Here is a 16,785-nt window from a genome sequence, read left to right as displayed (position 1 = left end):
AAAATCTCTTTTCCCACAATGATAATGCCTGATCTGAAAGATAAGGGATCCTTTCTACTTGCCCTCCCCTTCAGGAAGCAGCTTGTGGGAACCAAACTGTGGGCTTGTGTTGGTTGGGGACCATGACTGCACTGGGGCTGTGAGCTGGCAGTCAGGATCAACAAGATTGGGAAAATTCTCAGGCAGTCACATAATGTAATGTTTCAACAGGGGTTTCTGGGGGTTTTTTTTGGGTTGTTATTTAAAAAAAAAAAAATTCCTTGGCCGCAGAAAAACCCAGGGGTTTCCATGCTTTATTTTTTGTGATTATGGGGAAAAAAAACCCTGAATTTTTCATGTTTTTTTATTCGTGTGAGTAGCCCATGCAGGCTATTTCTGCAATGCCTGCCCTTTTTCATCACACTGCCCCACAGGAGAAGTCAGAATAGCTGCTTTCAAACTGTAACAAATCTGTGTTTCAGGGTGAAATTGGCTTGCCAGGTCCTCCAGGCCACGATGGAGAAAAGGTAAGGCACGATGTCACTGACATCACCTGTTGCTTTTCCCATGAAGGAAAAAAAGTATTTTGCTTCACAGAAAGGAGCATTAGTGGTTTGTCAATGTCCTACTGTGTCCTGTCTCCAAAAGGCAAAGCCGGGAGGGAGAGGATGAGCAGTGCAAGGGGCTCTGGGTCAGGCAGGTGTAGCCTTACTCTGTCTGTAATCTTTCACGCCATGTGCTGTGAATTTCGTGCAGGGACCACGTGGCAAGCCTGGAGAAATGGGCCCCCCTGGCCCTCATGGACTGCCAGGGAAGGATGGACCCCCTGGGATGAAGGGAGAGCCAGGCCATGCTGGGGTCAGAGGAGAGAAGGGTGATAAAGGAGAGCCAGGACAAACAGGCTCACCGGTGAGTAAAGCAAAGCCTCTCTGGGTGCTGCTGGCTGCCCAGCTTGTGGGGCAATGAGGACTCCAGGATGCCTCAGAGCCCCTACAAGGTGGGTGAAGTGTCACAATGCAGGGGATCCTGGTTTCCTGGCATATGTGTTGTCCTCTTGCTGGAGTGGCTGTCCCCAGGTCCCTCCCTCAGCTTGCTGCCTGGTGTCCTGCTGGCACTGAAATGCTGCTGGAAGCCAATATTGGTGAAGCCCTGCATTTCCCTGGATATCTGGTGGATGTCCAGGGTTTTCAGAGTACTCTTGGGATGACCAGATGCACTGATACCTTATATGTCTGCCTTAGCTGTATAAAACTCCAGCAATCTTTCTTGATCTATAGGGTCTAGATGGCCCCACTGGAGAGAAAGGCGAACAAGGTCACCAAGGGATACCAGGACCATCAGGATTGCCAGGGCCCATTGGACTTCCAGGACTGACAGTAAGAATGGAGAAGAAAAGGCTGCTCTTTCCTGCTTGGTAAAGAGAAATAGCACAGAGCAGCACATGAAGGCTCATTTCCCAAAGTGCTGAGTATCCTGGGAGCCTCAAGCCTTTGTTAGGTGTCACAGAATGTCCTCCAGGCCTCCAGCAGCAGCCCGGGAATGTGAAACACATGGTCTGTTCCCACTTCTCCTGGGGGAGCTGCTGCTTGCCAGCACATGGGTGGTTCACAGGCAGCCTCAGTGGAGGGAGAATCCAGAGCACAGCTGGTGGTGACAGGGTCTGCTGTTGTGTGCAGGGAGAGAAGGGTGAGCCTGGGAGCGTGGAGACAAAGGAAATCCAGGAGAATCAGTAGGTTACTGTTCCTGTACCACGTTCCTTCATGATGGAGGGATGATTTGGCAGCAGTGCTGCTGCAAACTGGCACATCCTCCTCTGGTGCCACCCCTTTGCTGAGGACTGCAAGGCTCATGCTGTGGGGCTGGGTCACCAGCCACCTCCGCTCCTGATGCCCTCCTTTCCCTGACACAAGAACAATCTGTCCCACAACCACCAATCAACAAGGAATGTCTAGGGAAGAACAGGTCTTGGAAAGCATAACAAATACTTTGCTCAGCATTTGCAGTAAATGCAATTTCCAGTTATTTGCATGGGTATATATACACATGTACTTAATTTTTTTTTCCCCAAAAGGGTTTTGGTATTCTTGAATTTGCTCATTCTCCCCTCAAAGCTCATCCCTAGCAGCAAGTAGTCCCACAGGCTATTGGCATGTGTGGAGCCAGACACCTTCTTTCCTATCTTTTGCTCTTTGTCCCTATGCCTCCTTGTAGGGATGGTGGTAAAGTAGTGGAAGTGGACATTTCTTTGGAAAAAAACTCGCTGCATTCCCTCCTCTTAAATATCAGCAGCTTTTGCATGACCCTCCCCTGAGTCCTGCTGCTGCTTCCCAGGCACTCAGTCCTGAATTGTTCCTGCTTCCTAACACAGTCCTTTCGGGAGTCCAGGCTTCCCAGGCTGATAGAGGAGCTCTGCTGCACCATGTGTCCTGTCTCCCCTCTGAGCAGCCCCACTTTGCCTCTGAGGGCAGCACATTGACTGTGACTTCTCTTGCCTTCCTTTCCAGATATCTGGGCCCCCTGGACCCCAAGGCCCCCCAGGACCTCCAGTAAGTTTTGAGTGGTTCACCTGAGGAGCAAGGCACTGGGAATGGGATTAGAGCAGGTAGTGGCTGGGGAAGATGCTGTATGGAGAAGACAGCCACAACCAGTGCAGTGCTGAAATGGGAACATGCTTAGTATCACTTCCAAACCCACCCCCAGGGTAGGTCAGGGCTGCAGTGGGCTGGCAGGGCAAAGAAAGGAGATTTTATGTTAGTCTGAGATGAAAGGGAAGACAGTGGTGAGATGGGATGGATGGGATTTAAGGGATCAACTGCAGAAATTGTCTTAATAGCACACCTGGCCCCCTGCCAGGGTGTGCTTGGCAAGAGGCTCCTGTTGGGGATGAGAACAGTACATGAAGTGCCCATGACACAAATAAAGATTCTTTGGGCTGAGGGATCATGCCCCAGAAAGTGAAACCTTTGTACTGCACCACTGACTGGGATATCCTGAAATGTTATTTATGTCTTTTCTCTCAATCCCAAATACAGGGTCTTCAGGGTGTTCCTGGACCCAAGGTAAGAGCACAAAATATTACACACTGAAACAGAAGTTATCCCATATGCTAGAATTCCCTTTAGTAACAACTCCCTGGTGTTCAGGTGGTACTTTTCTTCCATCTTGGTAACAGGGTAAATCCTCCTAGATATTTTCTTGAAGGAAATGGATTAGCAGCTCTCATTTTAGGACCCAGAAATATGGTCATTCCCTGCAGTTTTCACCCAGAGAAGTGGGAATTCACTGCTCTGTGGAATTCTGCCCATGAGAACACAGTTGGAATCTTTGTCTGGAGGGTGGAGACAGACCTCCATTCCTCCCCATACAGTGGGGTGAATAGTCTGCCACACAATCCTAAGGAACTCAGCTCTAGCTAAAAATTAGTCTTAAAATTTCCCCTGAACATTCTGCTGTAAAGCACTCAAGAACTCCACTGTCCTTGGTGGTGGGAATCCTTCTAATCTCCATCTGAATGCTCAGTCTGCACCACTGGCTTGCCTGCTGTGAAACAGCTCCTACACAAAAATTAGTGGAGTGGAAATGTTCAAGGAGAGCTGGTGATGCTCTGGGCAAAGATTGGAACATGTGCAAAGCATCTTAATTCTTCTGCTTATCCTTAGTATTTGGCCACCAGCATTGTTTGGGCACTAAAAGGGGTGGATATGTTTTAAAAAGCCTTATGAACAGGAATAAGGAGGAAAAAGGCTTTGGGTTACACTTTGAATTTAAGAAAAAGGAGTGTTTTGTTTAATATTGCTTTATAGTTTTTAATACAGAATTTTAAAAATACAGCTAGGAAAAGAAGGCTGATTTTTTTTTTTTTTTCTGAAATGTTGGAACTGATGCCTTAGCATTCACAAAATTATTGCCACCGAGTTAAAAAAAATGCTCACTCAAGGGTAATTTGAATGACAGTGGTTGTCTTCAAATTAGGCTGAGGATTGGGCTGAAGCCTTAGTCTGCTGCCTGTTGTATTCCCTCTGCTACCCAGCACTCTCTGAAGGGAGGAATGTTTGTTATATAAGTGCTGTTATGGTGGGTTTATTTTCTGCTCCATCCTTCCTTTAGGGGGAAGCAGGGATTGATGGAGTGAAAGGAGAGAAGGGTGCCCAGGGTGAAAAAGGAGACAGAGGGCCACTGGGATTACCCGTAAGTATCCAGGAAGCAAGCAGCACTTTGTGAGCCAAACTTAATATCAGCTGTAAAAAGATCCCTCAATGGGAGATGCACGTGGGGATTTGCTGTGTAAAGTCAGAGAAAGAGATGCTCTATAAATAACTGTGCCTTTGCTTTTTAAACCCAAAGCCTCAATTGCTGTACTGAGCCTTCGATTCTAGATCTGTTGAATAGATCAGTGATTACTTTATTTCCTCCTGCTTCTGGCAGGACTGGGAAAAACAAGCAGTAGCTTTCCTGGGGGTTCTCTACACATCAGGGCAAGACCAGAAACATGAGTCAGAGATGTGGAAAGAGAAACTCCTTCCCTAGCCATTTGTCTCCTGGGCTGAGCTTTGTACAAAGCATGGTGGTTTTTAATGCAAGCAGCTTCTATGATGGCTGAAACATTCCTGTCCCTTCTGCCAGGGAAGCAGTGCTCCCCCTGACCCAGTGTGTCTCTGCAGTGTGTGGACTGTCCCATTAGCCTGGTGTCAGAGCACTGCTTGGCTTAGCCAGGGGAATTGGGGTACAGTGTATTATAGAGAAGTGCAAGAGCTTTGGATGCAAACCCGATGATGAGTTGGTGTAACTTAGTCCCACCCAGTTGTTCCACCAGCCCCCAAGTTCTCTCATCACAAGAAGCACTGGTGGAACAGTAAACCTTCCCCCTTCCCCAAATGTTCTGCCAGGAACAAAAACTGCAGGGTGCATCTTGTGTACTGTGTGGCTTTGCTGTCCTGTGTTGATCACCCAGGTCCCTTGTCCCTGACTTTGGCTGAAATGTGTGTGTCTTTGTTTGTGAAATGTTTCCCTCCTTTAGTTGTGCTGAGCAGTAGTTCCCTTCTAGAGCTGGAATGAGACCCCTCCAGGCACATCATGAGTACATCCCTTAGGGCTCCAGGCAGAGCCAGTGGGAGAAAGGAATGCTCAAGGGGAAGGGGTTGTGCCTCACTGAAGCAGTGGGAAAACAGGAGCTAGTCCCCTGAGAAATGCAAATGGAAATTTTCTATGTAAATGGCTACTCCCTCAAACCTGTGGAGTGTCCAGACAGGGGAAGGAGGTGCTTTGTGGCAGTCTGAGCAGAAGAGGCCCCAGCAGTTATCCCAACAACTCATCTTTGTGGCAGGGAATGTGCTAGCTGCTTCTATAGCAGTGAACCCCATGAGGGGTCCCTTGGCTTTTCCCATCACTCTTCCTGAGCTGTGGAGGTGGGAAGACTGGTTCAGAAGGCTCTTCTTAGAAATGTTTAGTTTGGATCAGCAGTATCAGCTGGCCAGCCAGGAAGCACAGCTTGTAAGATCAGATACTGTGGAACTGGTGTCCTCCTTCAGAGCCACTGAAGTCTCTTCAGAAGCTTTTCCACGCCTGATCCAGTGTGTCTTCAGCCTATCAAACTAAATGCAGTCCCAAGCAGGCTCTGAAATATTTCAGACTCTAAAAGCCTGAAGCTGGATCTGCTGCCTTTTTCTCTGACTTGGGGTTTGATATCGTGCTGGAATTCCAGTCCTGATTGTCTGCAGTAGCCTTGGGCTTCTCCATGGCTTGACAGGGTGAGGAGTTTGTAATGCTCAAGTGGAGAAAAACTCAGTCTTTGGTACTTGTATCCTACCTCAGCTTTCCCCTCTCACCTGTCTGAGACAAGCCACTGGGCTTGATGGGCCTTGGGCAGAACCACAGATCTTTTGGATGAGGAAATCCAGGGCAAGAGCTGAGCAGACAGCAAAGTGCCACTTGATCTCAGTCTGGTGTAAATCTGCACTGGTGACTGGGAGATGAGCCACCTGTTTCATAAGCCCCCAAACAACTGCATGTGGAGTGGAGCAATCCTGCAGCTGACCCAGTGAGCACCACAAGCTCTGAGGTTCTTGGTGTCAACTTGAGCAGCTGACGGCCCTGCAGTGCCTGTAAATGCCTTGGAGACCAGCAGCCTCTGAGCCTCCTGTCTCACCTGTGTTGCCCAGCCTGCCACAAGTGCAGTGCAGATTCCAGCTCCACTGTCATTGTCCTTTTCACCACCTGTCACAGAACAGCTGCTTTCCCAGGAGTTTTCCTGGTGGAATTCAGAGAGGGAAATTTGCACTCTTAAGAAGATCTGAAAGTTGCAGGTCAACATTATATGTATTCAGTGTTTCTATGTTTTTGTTGATTTGCTTGTAAGTGCCATCACCTGTCCTTGAGATCTTAATTTTTGTTAATTGCAAGCACATGTTTGTCTCAAGTCACTGCTTTACTCACCTCTCCCCTCCCCTCTCCTCTGCCTTGTTTTTGTGACCCCTCCCTGTCTGTTCAGGGTGCTTCAGGTTTAGACGGCAGGCCTGGCCCACCGGTGAGTTCCATTTCTCTGTTACCCCATGTTTGTCCTCCCCAGTACTGTGACTCATTTTGTGTCTTGTTTACACCTGGAATAATCTTATTGTTACCAAAGCAGGCTTGGGAGGGGGTTAAACTTAAAATAAGGAGTGAATGATGCTACAAGTCTGGATCCTGAGATCACAGCCTATTTATTCTGCTCTGTCTCAGTAAAAGAGGAATGAAACCTCTGCATGGTTCCATGATGCTCTGTCCTCTTTATCCTGGGATATCCTGAGAGGAACACATCACCAGGAGCTGTAGTCACAGGACAACGGAAAACGGCTTCAAAATGAAAGATTGAGTAGGGTTAGATTAGATATTAGGAAAAAGTTCTTTATTGTGAGGCCCTGGTACAGGTTGCCCAGAGGAGCTGTGGCTGCCCCTCCCCTAGGAGTGTTCAAGGCCAGGTTGAACAAGGCTTGGAGCAACCTGGGATAATAGAAGGTGTCCCTGCCCATTGCAGGGGGTTGGAATGAAGTGTTCTTTAAGGGCCCTGCTGATTCCAAACCGTTCTATGACTCTAAGTAATGCCAACCTGGTTCTGCAAACTGTCTTGCTATTCTTGGATAACAGCTGCTAAATAACAGCCAAATATTTTTAATCCCTCTTGGGAAATCACAGATCACCCATGTACAATCCATTTGGCTATTTAAAAACAAAAAGCAATTTTCTCCTCCTCAGCATAGCTGGGAATAATTCAGCTGCTCTGACTTCTGAAGGGAATCTGAGTGGCACCTCACACAGTCACTCATTTGGGGAAACTGTAGATACAATTTTATGGAGATGCAGGGGAGATTTCAGTGTATTCCATGGCACTAAATGAGACATAAGTGAAGGCAGTTAAGATTTCCACGATTGCACGAATCTAAGCAGAGCCTGAATTTTCTCTCTTCCTTTGCCACCTGAAGTTGTGTGCTGCATGAGCTACTCTTCCACTTCTGTTCTGCAGATCTTGACTTCTCTCAAAAGCTCTCCTGATCCACATCTCCTGCTCTCATCACAGGGGTTACTGTAGTGAGAGCTTCACAATTAAAAGTGAGGCTCTGTGCAGTGGTGCTGGTGTGATCTAACCCAGCAGTTCCATGTTCAAGTTGCCTTACCAACTACTTCAAATCCATCTCCCCCAACACTGAAAGCTGTAGTGCTGCTAGGTGCCTTCCACCACCAACCTGTCCTTCCAAGCTGTGCTTTTCCTAAGGGAGCAGCAGTGTCTCCTGGAATAAAAGCATCCTGATGTGTTTTCCTTCCTACAACAACAGGGTATTCCAGGACCAATTGGGGTTTCGGGACCAGCAGGACCAAAAGGAGAAAGGGTGAGTTTCCTTCAGAACTGATGGGTGCTCAGTAACATCTCTGAAGAAGTTGTGAGGGATAGAAGAGCTCTAGGTTTTTCCAGAGCTGGAATTGCTCTCTCCTTGTGCATACAAGACCCTCAGCTGGGCCTGCTTGGTGCTTAGTATCTCATTCTTGGGGCTTTTCAGGTGCTTTGAAATGCACCCTTTGCTGCTTCTTCTGTAGTGCTCTGCTGCCTGTTTGTACTGAAGAGGAATGTGAGCAATTTCTACCCTTTTGTATCCATTTCAGGGCAGTAAAGGAGATCCTGGAGTTGCAGGACCAATGGGGCCAGCAGGGCTTCCTGTAAGTATGGGAATCCTAGGGATTCATTTCCAGAGCCTGTTTCCTTGCTGTGGTTGACAGCTGAAGATGCTGCTGTAATACAGGATTTGTAATCACAGCTGGGTTAGACATAACTCAAGTTATAAGATTTTGTTCACTATGGGAGAGACAGAAAAAGCTGAGTAGCTTCAGAGCAAACTCAGAGTGATGTGGAGGAGGCTGAAAGGAAACTGTTAATTCATCTTGGTCCTTGAACTATCTAAAGAAGCAGGATGTGTCTCTTAGTCCAAAATACTGGTTTTGAGCAGCTCACAGCTTGGGTGCCTGCCTCCCACCTGTTTGTGAGAACCTTGTCTTGTCATTTCAGGGACAAAAGCTGCCTTCAGTGAGGTTAATTCCACTGTCTGGGATTGCTTTTTGCAAAATGGGGCCAGTGTTGGTGCTGTGGTCTAATGCAGTCATGGAGCTGCTTTGCTGCTTAACACAACAAAGGAAGTTTGCTGCATTGTCATGACTAATTTGTTTCTTATCTAGGAGTCCATAGGGTAGGTAGTAGTGGTGTTACCACCTGGGGGGTCTGGGGGAGGTGAAGAGGAGGTTGCCTACTGCAAAAGTTTTATTTTTGACATAGCCAGTGGTACAAATGGGAAAAAAAGCCCAAAATCCTGAGCACACATTCTTCTCTTTAGTAGGACTGTGGTGAAATCTGCTTGTTTTCAAATATTTCTTTCTGTGTTGATGCATTTCAGGGTTTACAAGGTGTACCTGGTGACAAGGGAGTCCGGGTAAGTTAGCAGACAAACTGCTGGTGTTTCATTCTAACCCCTGTCCACAGTGGCAGCCCAGCATGTGTTTGTGTGCCACACCTTCATCCAAGTAACTTTGCACCCCTGTATTTTAAAAGTTGATGCCTGTAGCTCTTTCCATCACCTGGAACATTGTGCTACATCCCCCTGAAAGCTGTAGGAGGGATTTTCTAATGTGTTCATTGTGGTCACACCTCTCTTCTAACTGAAGCACAGGACTTGGGTTAGGCATGGTGTGCTTTAGAAAATCCTGCTTATCTGGTTACTGGCGTGTTCCTGGGAGAATTAGCTGAGGTGCAGCCAGCAAATCCTATTTTGATACTTTAAATTGTCCCTGAAGCATGAAAAAGAAGGTTGTCTTCTAGCAAACAATCCTGCAGAGAAATTGAAAGATGGAAATTTTGAAAAGATAAATTAAATTTGCCTGTCTTGAAGAATCAGGCCTGAAATCTCCTCAGGCATTGTCCTGAGTGGATGTGATGGTGAAGAGCTGGGTCAAACCAAGTAACAGGAATGGTAACTTTTCCATTGTGCCACCTGTGTTAGGGAAAGATAAACATTGCTAAGAAGTGCATGATGAGAAGCTCCTTCTTTTTCATCAGCTTTTCTTGCTTGTTAAGGCTTTGAATCTGAATAGTTTTGACAAAAATATTTAGGAGCTATGGTTGGATATAATTTATATTTAGAAATATAAATTACTTTTGTATTTGAGTCTGTAATACTACAAATGTATGAATGTCAAGCAGTTCAATACAATACAAGTGTGTGTAGTCACTCCTTTTATTTATAAGACTCTGGCATCACCTAAATTTATCAGGAGTTGTAATTTTTTGTAGTGCATGTGCCTATGTGATGTTTTTATTATATGGATTTGCTTTTGATGTATAGTGAGTGTTCTCTGTCCTCTACCTGCAATGGATTTCTGACCTTACTCTGCACAGGAAGGGCAGTTTTGGACAGCACTAGCCAACTGGCATCTTAAACTAGGGGAGAAAGGTTTAAGTTTTTTGGAAGCACCACAGTTCTCCCCTTTTTTAATCATTGCATTTCTGGCTTTGCTTCTTAACTTCCTCTTCACTTTCATTTTGCTTGTGTGGCTTCTAAAAAAATGTTATTTTTAATTCCTAGGCTTTTTCAGTTGGTTTTTGAACTGCCTTAGTTAAAAGAAGAATCTTTCATTAGCTTTCATTAAATGGGATTTCTCTGAGCTCATAAAAGCAAGTGAAAACTGGGAGGAATTGCAACTCCTTCTGGAGGATGAGCTGCAAAGCACGAGTGGGGAGTTCTGCTGGCCCCTTGAAGTGTGCATGCACTCTGCCTCACTGCAGCCCATGGTTTGCAATGGAAAAGTGTGACAAACTCAAGAGTGTAAATTAGCATGTGCAATATCTTAGGGGAACCTAGAAAATACCCCCTTTGCCACTGAGCCTTTGTGCAGGGATTTCTCCTTACTCTGAAGTCCCAGTTTGCCAAACCCCTCTTTTGCTTCATGTTTCTTAAATTCCAGAAATGCTCCTGCTGCTTTCTGCTCCAAGCAGAGAGCAGCATAGCTATGCCTGGGCTTGTGGCACTGATGGCAGTGGGAACAACAGCATTTTGTGTAATCCAGCTGAAAAAGTGTGAACCCTGAGCTTGTCCTGCTGTTATTTTAACTCCTGGGGGTGGGTGTGTGTATGTGTATGTTTGTGCATCTTCCTTGCTCCTACAGGTCCACCTTTGTCCTCTTTATCCCTTCCTCCTCTTCCACCTTTCTTCCTGGCTCCTTCCTCCAGAGCAACCCATGCTGCATTTTTCCTGGATTATCCTCTCCATTCCAGTGCTTGGCCTGGGTGACTTTTCCTCATTGCCTCTCCTCTCCCATCCATTTCTCTTGCCAGCTTTGGGTTTAACATTTTTTTAAAGAAGCAGCAGCCTGTGCTGTCTGATTTTATCCCTTAATTCCTTTAACCCTCCTCATGAGGACCCTAAATTCAGTTCCCTGTGCAGCAGCCCCTTCCCCTGTTTCATGCTCAGCAGCTTTGAGAATTTTCCTGAATTTGGTATGGATGTAACTGGCAAACACCACACTATGCCCTGCCTTGTGCTGCCAGTTAAGGGTCAGGGACCAGTTGCTGCCCTGTGGCTGTGCTGCCTAAGACTAGACTCCTTAGTCTTACAAATTTTTGGGAGAGCACTACTCAGAGCATCCCAAAGGACAGCCAGTCTGTGCAGACTCAGAGCTAAGTACTTCCTTCATTTTCTGGCTGTGACTTTCTTTAAGATTGGGAATTCAAGGGGTAAAGAAAGCTCAGTTACAGCTCAGCAGCTCCATATGTTGATCTTCACTTAGCATTTCAGAGGGAGATTTATTTTAGAATGTTTCCTAAATGTTTATCCTTTTTTAAACTATCGCTGACATTTGTTTGAAATGGATGATCCTAAAGCTTTTGTGTATTTTTTTTTCTTGGACTAAACTATTATTTACAGGGGGAGAGGGGCAAGAAAGGCTCTAGAGGGTCTAAAGGGGATAAGGGAGACCAAGGAGCACCTGGATTAGATGCACCCTGTCCGTTGGTATGTCCTGTTTCATCAAATGTATTGTTTTAAGATGTGTTGATGGGGAAGACAGAAGGAAATCATAACATAAATAATGGTCTTACAAAAGTACAACATTTGGATAAGGCCCAGCTGGGTTCCCACCATGGCAGAGCTGTGGCACCAACTGATCCTCTGAGAGATCAGGCTGCTGAGTGACCATGGTTATGTTCCTTCCTCTTCCAGACCTCACCAAGGTTTGGGTACATGTGCTGGGAGCTCAGGGCTTTCTCCACCGTGGACAGAGCCCTGTCTCCTTTGCTGCTGGTTATGGTTCTTCTCTGGAGATGCTCGGTGGGATCAAATCCACGTGACAGCAAAACTGGAATGCTGGTTTCCTTGCCTTGGAATAACAGCCAGCTGATGGGATGGCCTGAGAGCACACAGGGCACTTGAGCTGCACTACCCAGAGGGAAAACAAGTCTCAGTTATCCTAAATGGGATGGGTTTCTGTCAGAACAGATTGGCTATACGTCTAGGTAAATGAAGAATACGTGTCAATTTTTATCTAAATTCATATGCTGCAGCAAACTCTGCCAAAAGTCTGCTAGCAGTGGCACAGATTCCAGGAGTACTTGGGGATCATGCTTTTAGAAATCCAGCTGCTGGGTTTCTTAGTGAGGATTGGAGAATGGCTGATGGAATGGAGGAAACGCTGTTCCCATCTCAGCTTGAACTCAGAGAAGCATCTCCTACAGGAGAGAAAACCAGCAAAAGGAAAGTGCTGCTGCTGCAGGCCCAGCTCAGGGTGTGTGCAGCTGAGTGCCCTGTGGCAGTCCCAGCAGGGACTCCCCTCTCCTCCCAGGACACAGAGCTGGCTCAGCTGACTGAAATAACCACAGTGGTTGGTTTCATGAACAGGGTCTCCGAGGTTTTAAAGGCGAGAAGGGTGAGCCGGGGTTACCTGGGCTGGACGGCCTGGATGCCCCATGCCCATTGGTATGGTGTACCTTCCCTTTCCTGCATGCTCTTTGCTTTTTGCCTTTTGGTGCTGTGTTCTGATCCCCCCTAGAAACACCCAGCAGTTCCTCCCTTACCTGTCTCCAGTCCCTTTTTCTCATTGCTGCTGTCAGAACCAGGCCCTCCCCTTTGCTCTGATTCCCAGCTGCTGTCAGCAGCACTTTGTGGCATGAGAAGAAATAGAGTTGGAATGTGGTTTTATTTACAGCTGCTTCACTTCTTCCTTTGCCTTCACTTTGACAGTTTCCAGCAAACCAATGTATGCAGACCCAGCTCTGCACTGGCTTGGCTTCCTCACAAGGAGCTGCAGTGCTTGTGTCCTTCATTAACTCTATTTTTAAGTGCTTGTGTGTGTTGAGCACAGCCTGACATGGTTCCATATGACCTCAGTCACCCCATACGTGAAGATGACTGGAAATAATAGTTATCCTATTAGTAAGCCCATGTGAAACATATTAATGGGAACATTTAACCTTCCTGCTGGATAAATCCTACTTATAGCTCTCCTCAAAAGTCCAGATTGTACCCATAGCACCCAAAAAACTTGAATTTAGAATTGCCTGTTTCCCAATATCCATGTTATTCAAGTGATAAAATGGTTATTGTATTAGTGGCTGATCTAGTCCAACTGTTGTAGGACAAAAATATTCAGAAACATTTAACCCCAGCTGGTTTCTTAGTGTCCCAATAAAGATCACCAATTTATTCATTTTCTCTGAGTTCTCTGGAGATGCAGCATTCAGATGACATTTTTGTTCCCTGGGACAGTCTCAACATCTCTGTAATACAAAGAAACTTGTACCCCCTGCCCATCCAGCCCTGTCAAGGTTTGCTTGAGTCCTTCCAAGCTTTATGCTGACTTAAGGATGTTTGATGCCATCTACAGGGGATGGGATATTGTTAGTTCAACTACCTGGGAAAGTGTATCCCAAAACAAAAAGCCACATTTAGTTTGAAAGGGTTTCCTAGCTTCTTGAGGGGAAAAAACTCCATGAAATTGTCATTAAAATCTTTGTTATTTGGGCTTTGTGAAGAGCTAACATAATTTTCCTTCCACTGTTCCCTCCTTTGGGTGCTGCCACTGCCTCTTTGGGGGCAGTGACCACTGGTGGAGTCTCAGTTGCTGCTCTGTAAGTTCTGAGTAGTAGAAACTTCTTCCAGTCCCACAGGTGAAAAACCATACCTGCCCAGAGCAGTGCACAAAGGAGGAAGACCACAGTGCCATGAGTTTTGTCTCCCAGTAATCATACCCAGGTTTCTGTAGAGTAAGAAACCTGGCTGAGTAAGGTGCAAGGATTTCACCAGTGCCCTGGCAGATGACCTTCCTGGTTTTATCACTGGTCCCAGTGAGGATTTACCCCACATGGCCATATTAGAACTCACTTTTTTTCATACCTATTTTCACAAAGGGAAACTTGCCAGAAAATCTGATGAAATATGGAAGCTGTTTTTACTTTATACACGGTGTTCTGGCATGCAAGCTAGCTTGGGGACATGAATAAGCATGTTTTTTGATCCAACTAGGTTAAAAGCTTAGCATCCAGCTGACACATCCATGTGTGTAGCTTCTGGAGGCTGTGAACTAACTCTTTGCACATCTGAGATATGTGGAAGGAGATCCTTGGTACTAATAAGCATGTCAGGTTTCCGTTCTCGGCACATTGGCCCGCAACAAACACTTCCTTGTGACCCTGATCTTCCTTTGATCCCTGAGCTCTGCCTCCCTGGCCTCCCATTCCATCACACACCTAACTTCCCATCTCATTCCTATCACCACCAGTGTACCAATGGCAATACCACAATTTACCCTGGCAATAACTTGGAATTCCGTATTTCCACATACCTGGGGAAGGGGAGGAAACAGCACAAGGAGACCAAAGTCCAAAAAATGCATTTGAAAAGCAATATTGTTCTAACATTATGTTGTGTTCAGTTCATCAGCCCCCTGGAAATGCATCTCCAGTAAACAGTTAATTTCTCAGGATATTACTGTGCATTTGCTTTTCTGTGTGTAATTTTTTGGGGTTTCCTGGGGAATAGTGATAGACCATGAATCTGCCACGTGCACACTACACAATAATTTGATTCTCATGTCAGAGACGTATTTCCTCACACCTGACTTTATCTGCTGCTCCAGAGCACCTTAACCCTGGTGTCATATCTAGCCAACCAAAGATTGAAATGAATAGCAATAATTTATAAAAGCATTTTCCATCCATGGAGCCCAAGACATCATGATTGCAAAAAGTGCCAGGGGATTTTCACAGAAATCCCACTGATGTTATGAAAGCCAAAATCCCTTTTCAGGGAGTCAGCTGAGACATCCTGAACCAGCAGAGGGGCTGCCCAGCTGGTTGCCTTCCTGGCAGGATCTCTGACATGACAAAGCAAACCCTTTAACAGACAGGGCAGAAAGGAAGTGGAGATTTTTTCCCAGACCCTGCTCAGGGTCTGAGGTTAGTGCTGACTCTGGGATTAGCTTTCAAGCTCAGTGTTACAGAGCCAAGCCTGAGGACACAGAGCAGCCACCTCTCACTTTCCACTGCCAGCCCCTGCCGGTGTTTATGTGGCTGAGTTGGCCCTCCAGTGTTCCTTCTCTTCTTCCTTCAAGGAAGCCTGGATAGACTCCTTCCTTAAGGGAGAGTGGTTCTCAGGTGCTTAAGTCCCTTTCACAGCCTGCAGGCATTTCCCCTCTTCACCCAGCCCCTGCTTCAGGCCGCACTGGTTCTGCCAGCCGAAGTCTGGGTCATCCGAAGGGAGAGGAATATCTCAGACTATTCCTCCAGCCCTGGTTCAAACTGTTTGTTGCAGTAGCAGTTAACCCATGCCTTCCTTTCTCCATCTCTCTCTACTGCTTTCTGAGTCCTAAACTGCTGTTTCATCCATCTTTTTCACAGGGGGAAGATGGCCTTCCAGTTCAAGGCTGCTGGAATAAGGTAAAGTGCTCTTGGAAATGTTGCAGTGCTGAGTTGGTAGTGCCACGAGTCCTAATAATGTTTTTCCATTAATTTGGCCAAGGGGCAGAAGAGATGCATGGCTGGGATTTCCAGGACTGTATGCCAGAAAAGTGGCAACCCAAACTCCTCCTTATTTGTATATCACACTTCAGTTCTGTGGGATACAAAGGAGAGAGCTGTATCTGTGGCCTTGGAGCTGCCTGGCCCCAGAGTGCTCTGATCCTTGCACAAAGATGGGATTTCCACCTGGATTCCACAGTGGGCTGTCACTAACACGTGTTTATGTTTTCTTTTGCAGTGATGATTCTAACCCTGGACTGACCTGTGTGTGTTACTGTACATAGAATATTTATTTTTATACATTGTTCTTCTCTGAAATGCCAAAAGTTATGCGTTTTTACAAATTATCAGAAAGTGGCATATTTTTTTTTGTACAGAAAATACTAGATCTCCCTTTTTTCCCATTTGTCAGTTCTCAGTATGATTCTATGTCTGCATTATGCTTGTTTTGTCATGGAGTACAGCTGTAATATTTACATGGTATTTGTGCACACATGATGAATATAGGAACTTAATAAATTATTGCATTAAATGTGCCCAAAGGAACTGCCCTGTATAGATTTAAAGGTCATTTTCATTTTTCAAGCTGGATCATTCAAGAATATTTCAAAATATTATGTATTTTTTATTAAAGTGAAATATTAACACTTCTGTTGTGGTGAATTAAAGTGTTGCTGAAAAATCTCATAGTAGTCCCCGTACACTGGGAATGTAGAGACACCATGATTTATAATTACCCTTCCATGACCTGGAATAACCCCCATGAAAACGAGCCCTGGTTGGCAAGAAATTTTATTCCCTTTCTAAATTGTCGGCCTTCAAGCAGCCTAATTAAAGCCTTATTTAAAATTAAGCATAACCCAGCATACCTTGATATCCTAACAAATGTGTGTATGTGAAATCAATCCACGTGGCTTTTTAAAATGTTAACCAAAGGTCGCATGCAAATTTGCAGAATATGTAATTATCATTTGCATATGCACATCTTAATTATCCTTCCTGACCTACCTTTGTTGATGTCTCAAGTTGAAACTACCCAGAGAGGAAAAACACTACTAAAATGAATGTAACAGTGTGCTTTCCTGAGAAAATGAGAGGAAAAGTGGAAGCTACTTTGTTACTTCTGGCTGCAACTGTGCCACTGGAAGGGGTGACCACCATAATCCTCCCTATACTCAACTATTCACCTGTTCACAAATGATTAATTAATAATAATTATTAAAGTAATTATTATTTTTCCAGAAGGTTCCACGCAGCCTTTTAGCTCCGTCATAATCAAGTGA

At 45.7% G+C, this 16,785-nt stretch overlaps 1 protein-coding gene across 10 annotated transcripts in view; it reads left to right on the top strand.

The window, feature by feature from the left end:
* The window catches only part of COL13A1 (collagen type XIII alpha 1 chain), a 76,384-nt gene extending 60,197 nt beyond the window's left edge, over positions 1 to 16,187 (top strand). For 3 of the 10 annotated variants that reach the window (XR_013775135.1, XR_013775136.1, XR_013775138.1), the window contains 11 exons: positions 462 to 506; positions 736 to 888; positions 1,257 to 1,355; positions 2,484 to 2,557; positions 4,087 to 4,167; positions 7,788 to 7,841; positions 8,113 to 8,166; positions 8,895 to 8,930; positions 11,418 to 11,504; positions 15,383 to 15,421; positions 15,741 to 16,187. Coding sequence is in view for 2 of the 10 variants with exons in the window: in XM_079312640.1 (XP_079168766.1) it covers positions 462 to 506; positions 736 to 888; positions 1,257 to 1,355; positions 2,484 to 2,525; positions 3,012 to 3,038; positions 4,087 to 4,167; positions 6,467 to 6,502; positions 7,788 to 7,841; positions 8,113 to 8,166; positions 8,895 to 8,930; positions 11,418 to 11,504; positions 11,712 to 11,921 (924 nt within the window). In the remaining 8 variants the exon portion in view is untranslated. Of the gene's footprint in view, positions 1 to 461; positions 507 to 735; positions 889 to 1,256; positions 1,356 to 2,483; positions 2,558 to 3,011; positions 3,039 to 4,086; positions 4,168 to 6,466; positions 6,503 to 7,787; positions 7,842 to 8,112; positions 8,167 to 8,894; positions 8,931 to 11,417; positions 11,505 to 11,711; positions 12,150 to 12,386; positions 12,465 to 15,382; positions 15,422 to 15,740 lie in introns of those variants that run through there. The other 7 variants (XR_013775137.1, XR_013775142.1, XR_013775139.1 and 4 more) reach the window with 5 other exon arrangements.
* The last annotated feature ends 598 nt before the right edge of the window (positions 16,188 to 16,785 follow it).

The sequence above is a fragment of the Erithacus rubecula genome (genome assembly GCF_903797595.1).
Source record: "Erithacus rubecula genome assembly, chromosome: 9".
Taxonomy (NCBI): domain Eukaryota; kingdom Metazoa; phylum Chordata; class Aves; order Passeriformes; family Muscicapidae; genus Erithacus; species Erithacus rubecula.
Note: the sequence above shows the minus strand (reverse complement) of the source record. Positions and strands in the feature narration are given on the sequence as shown.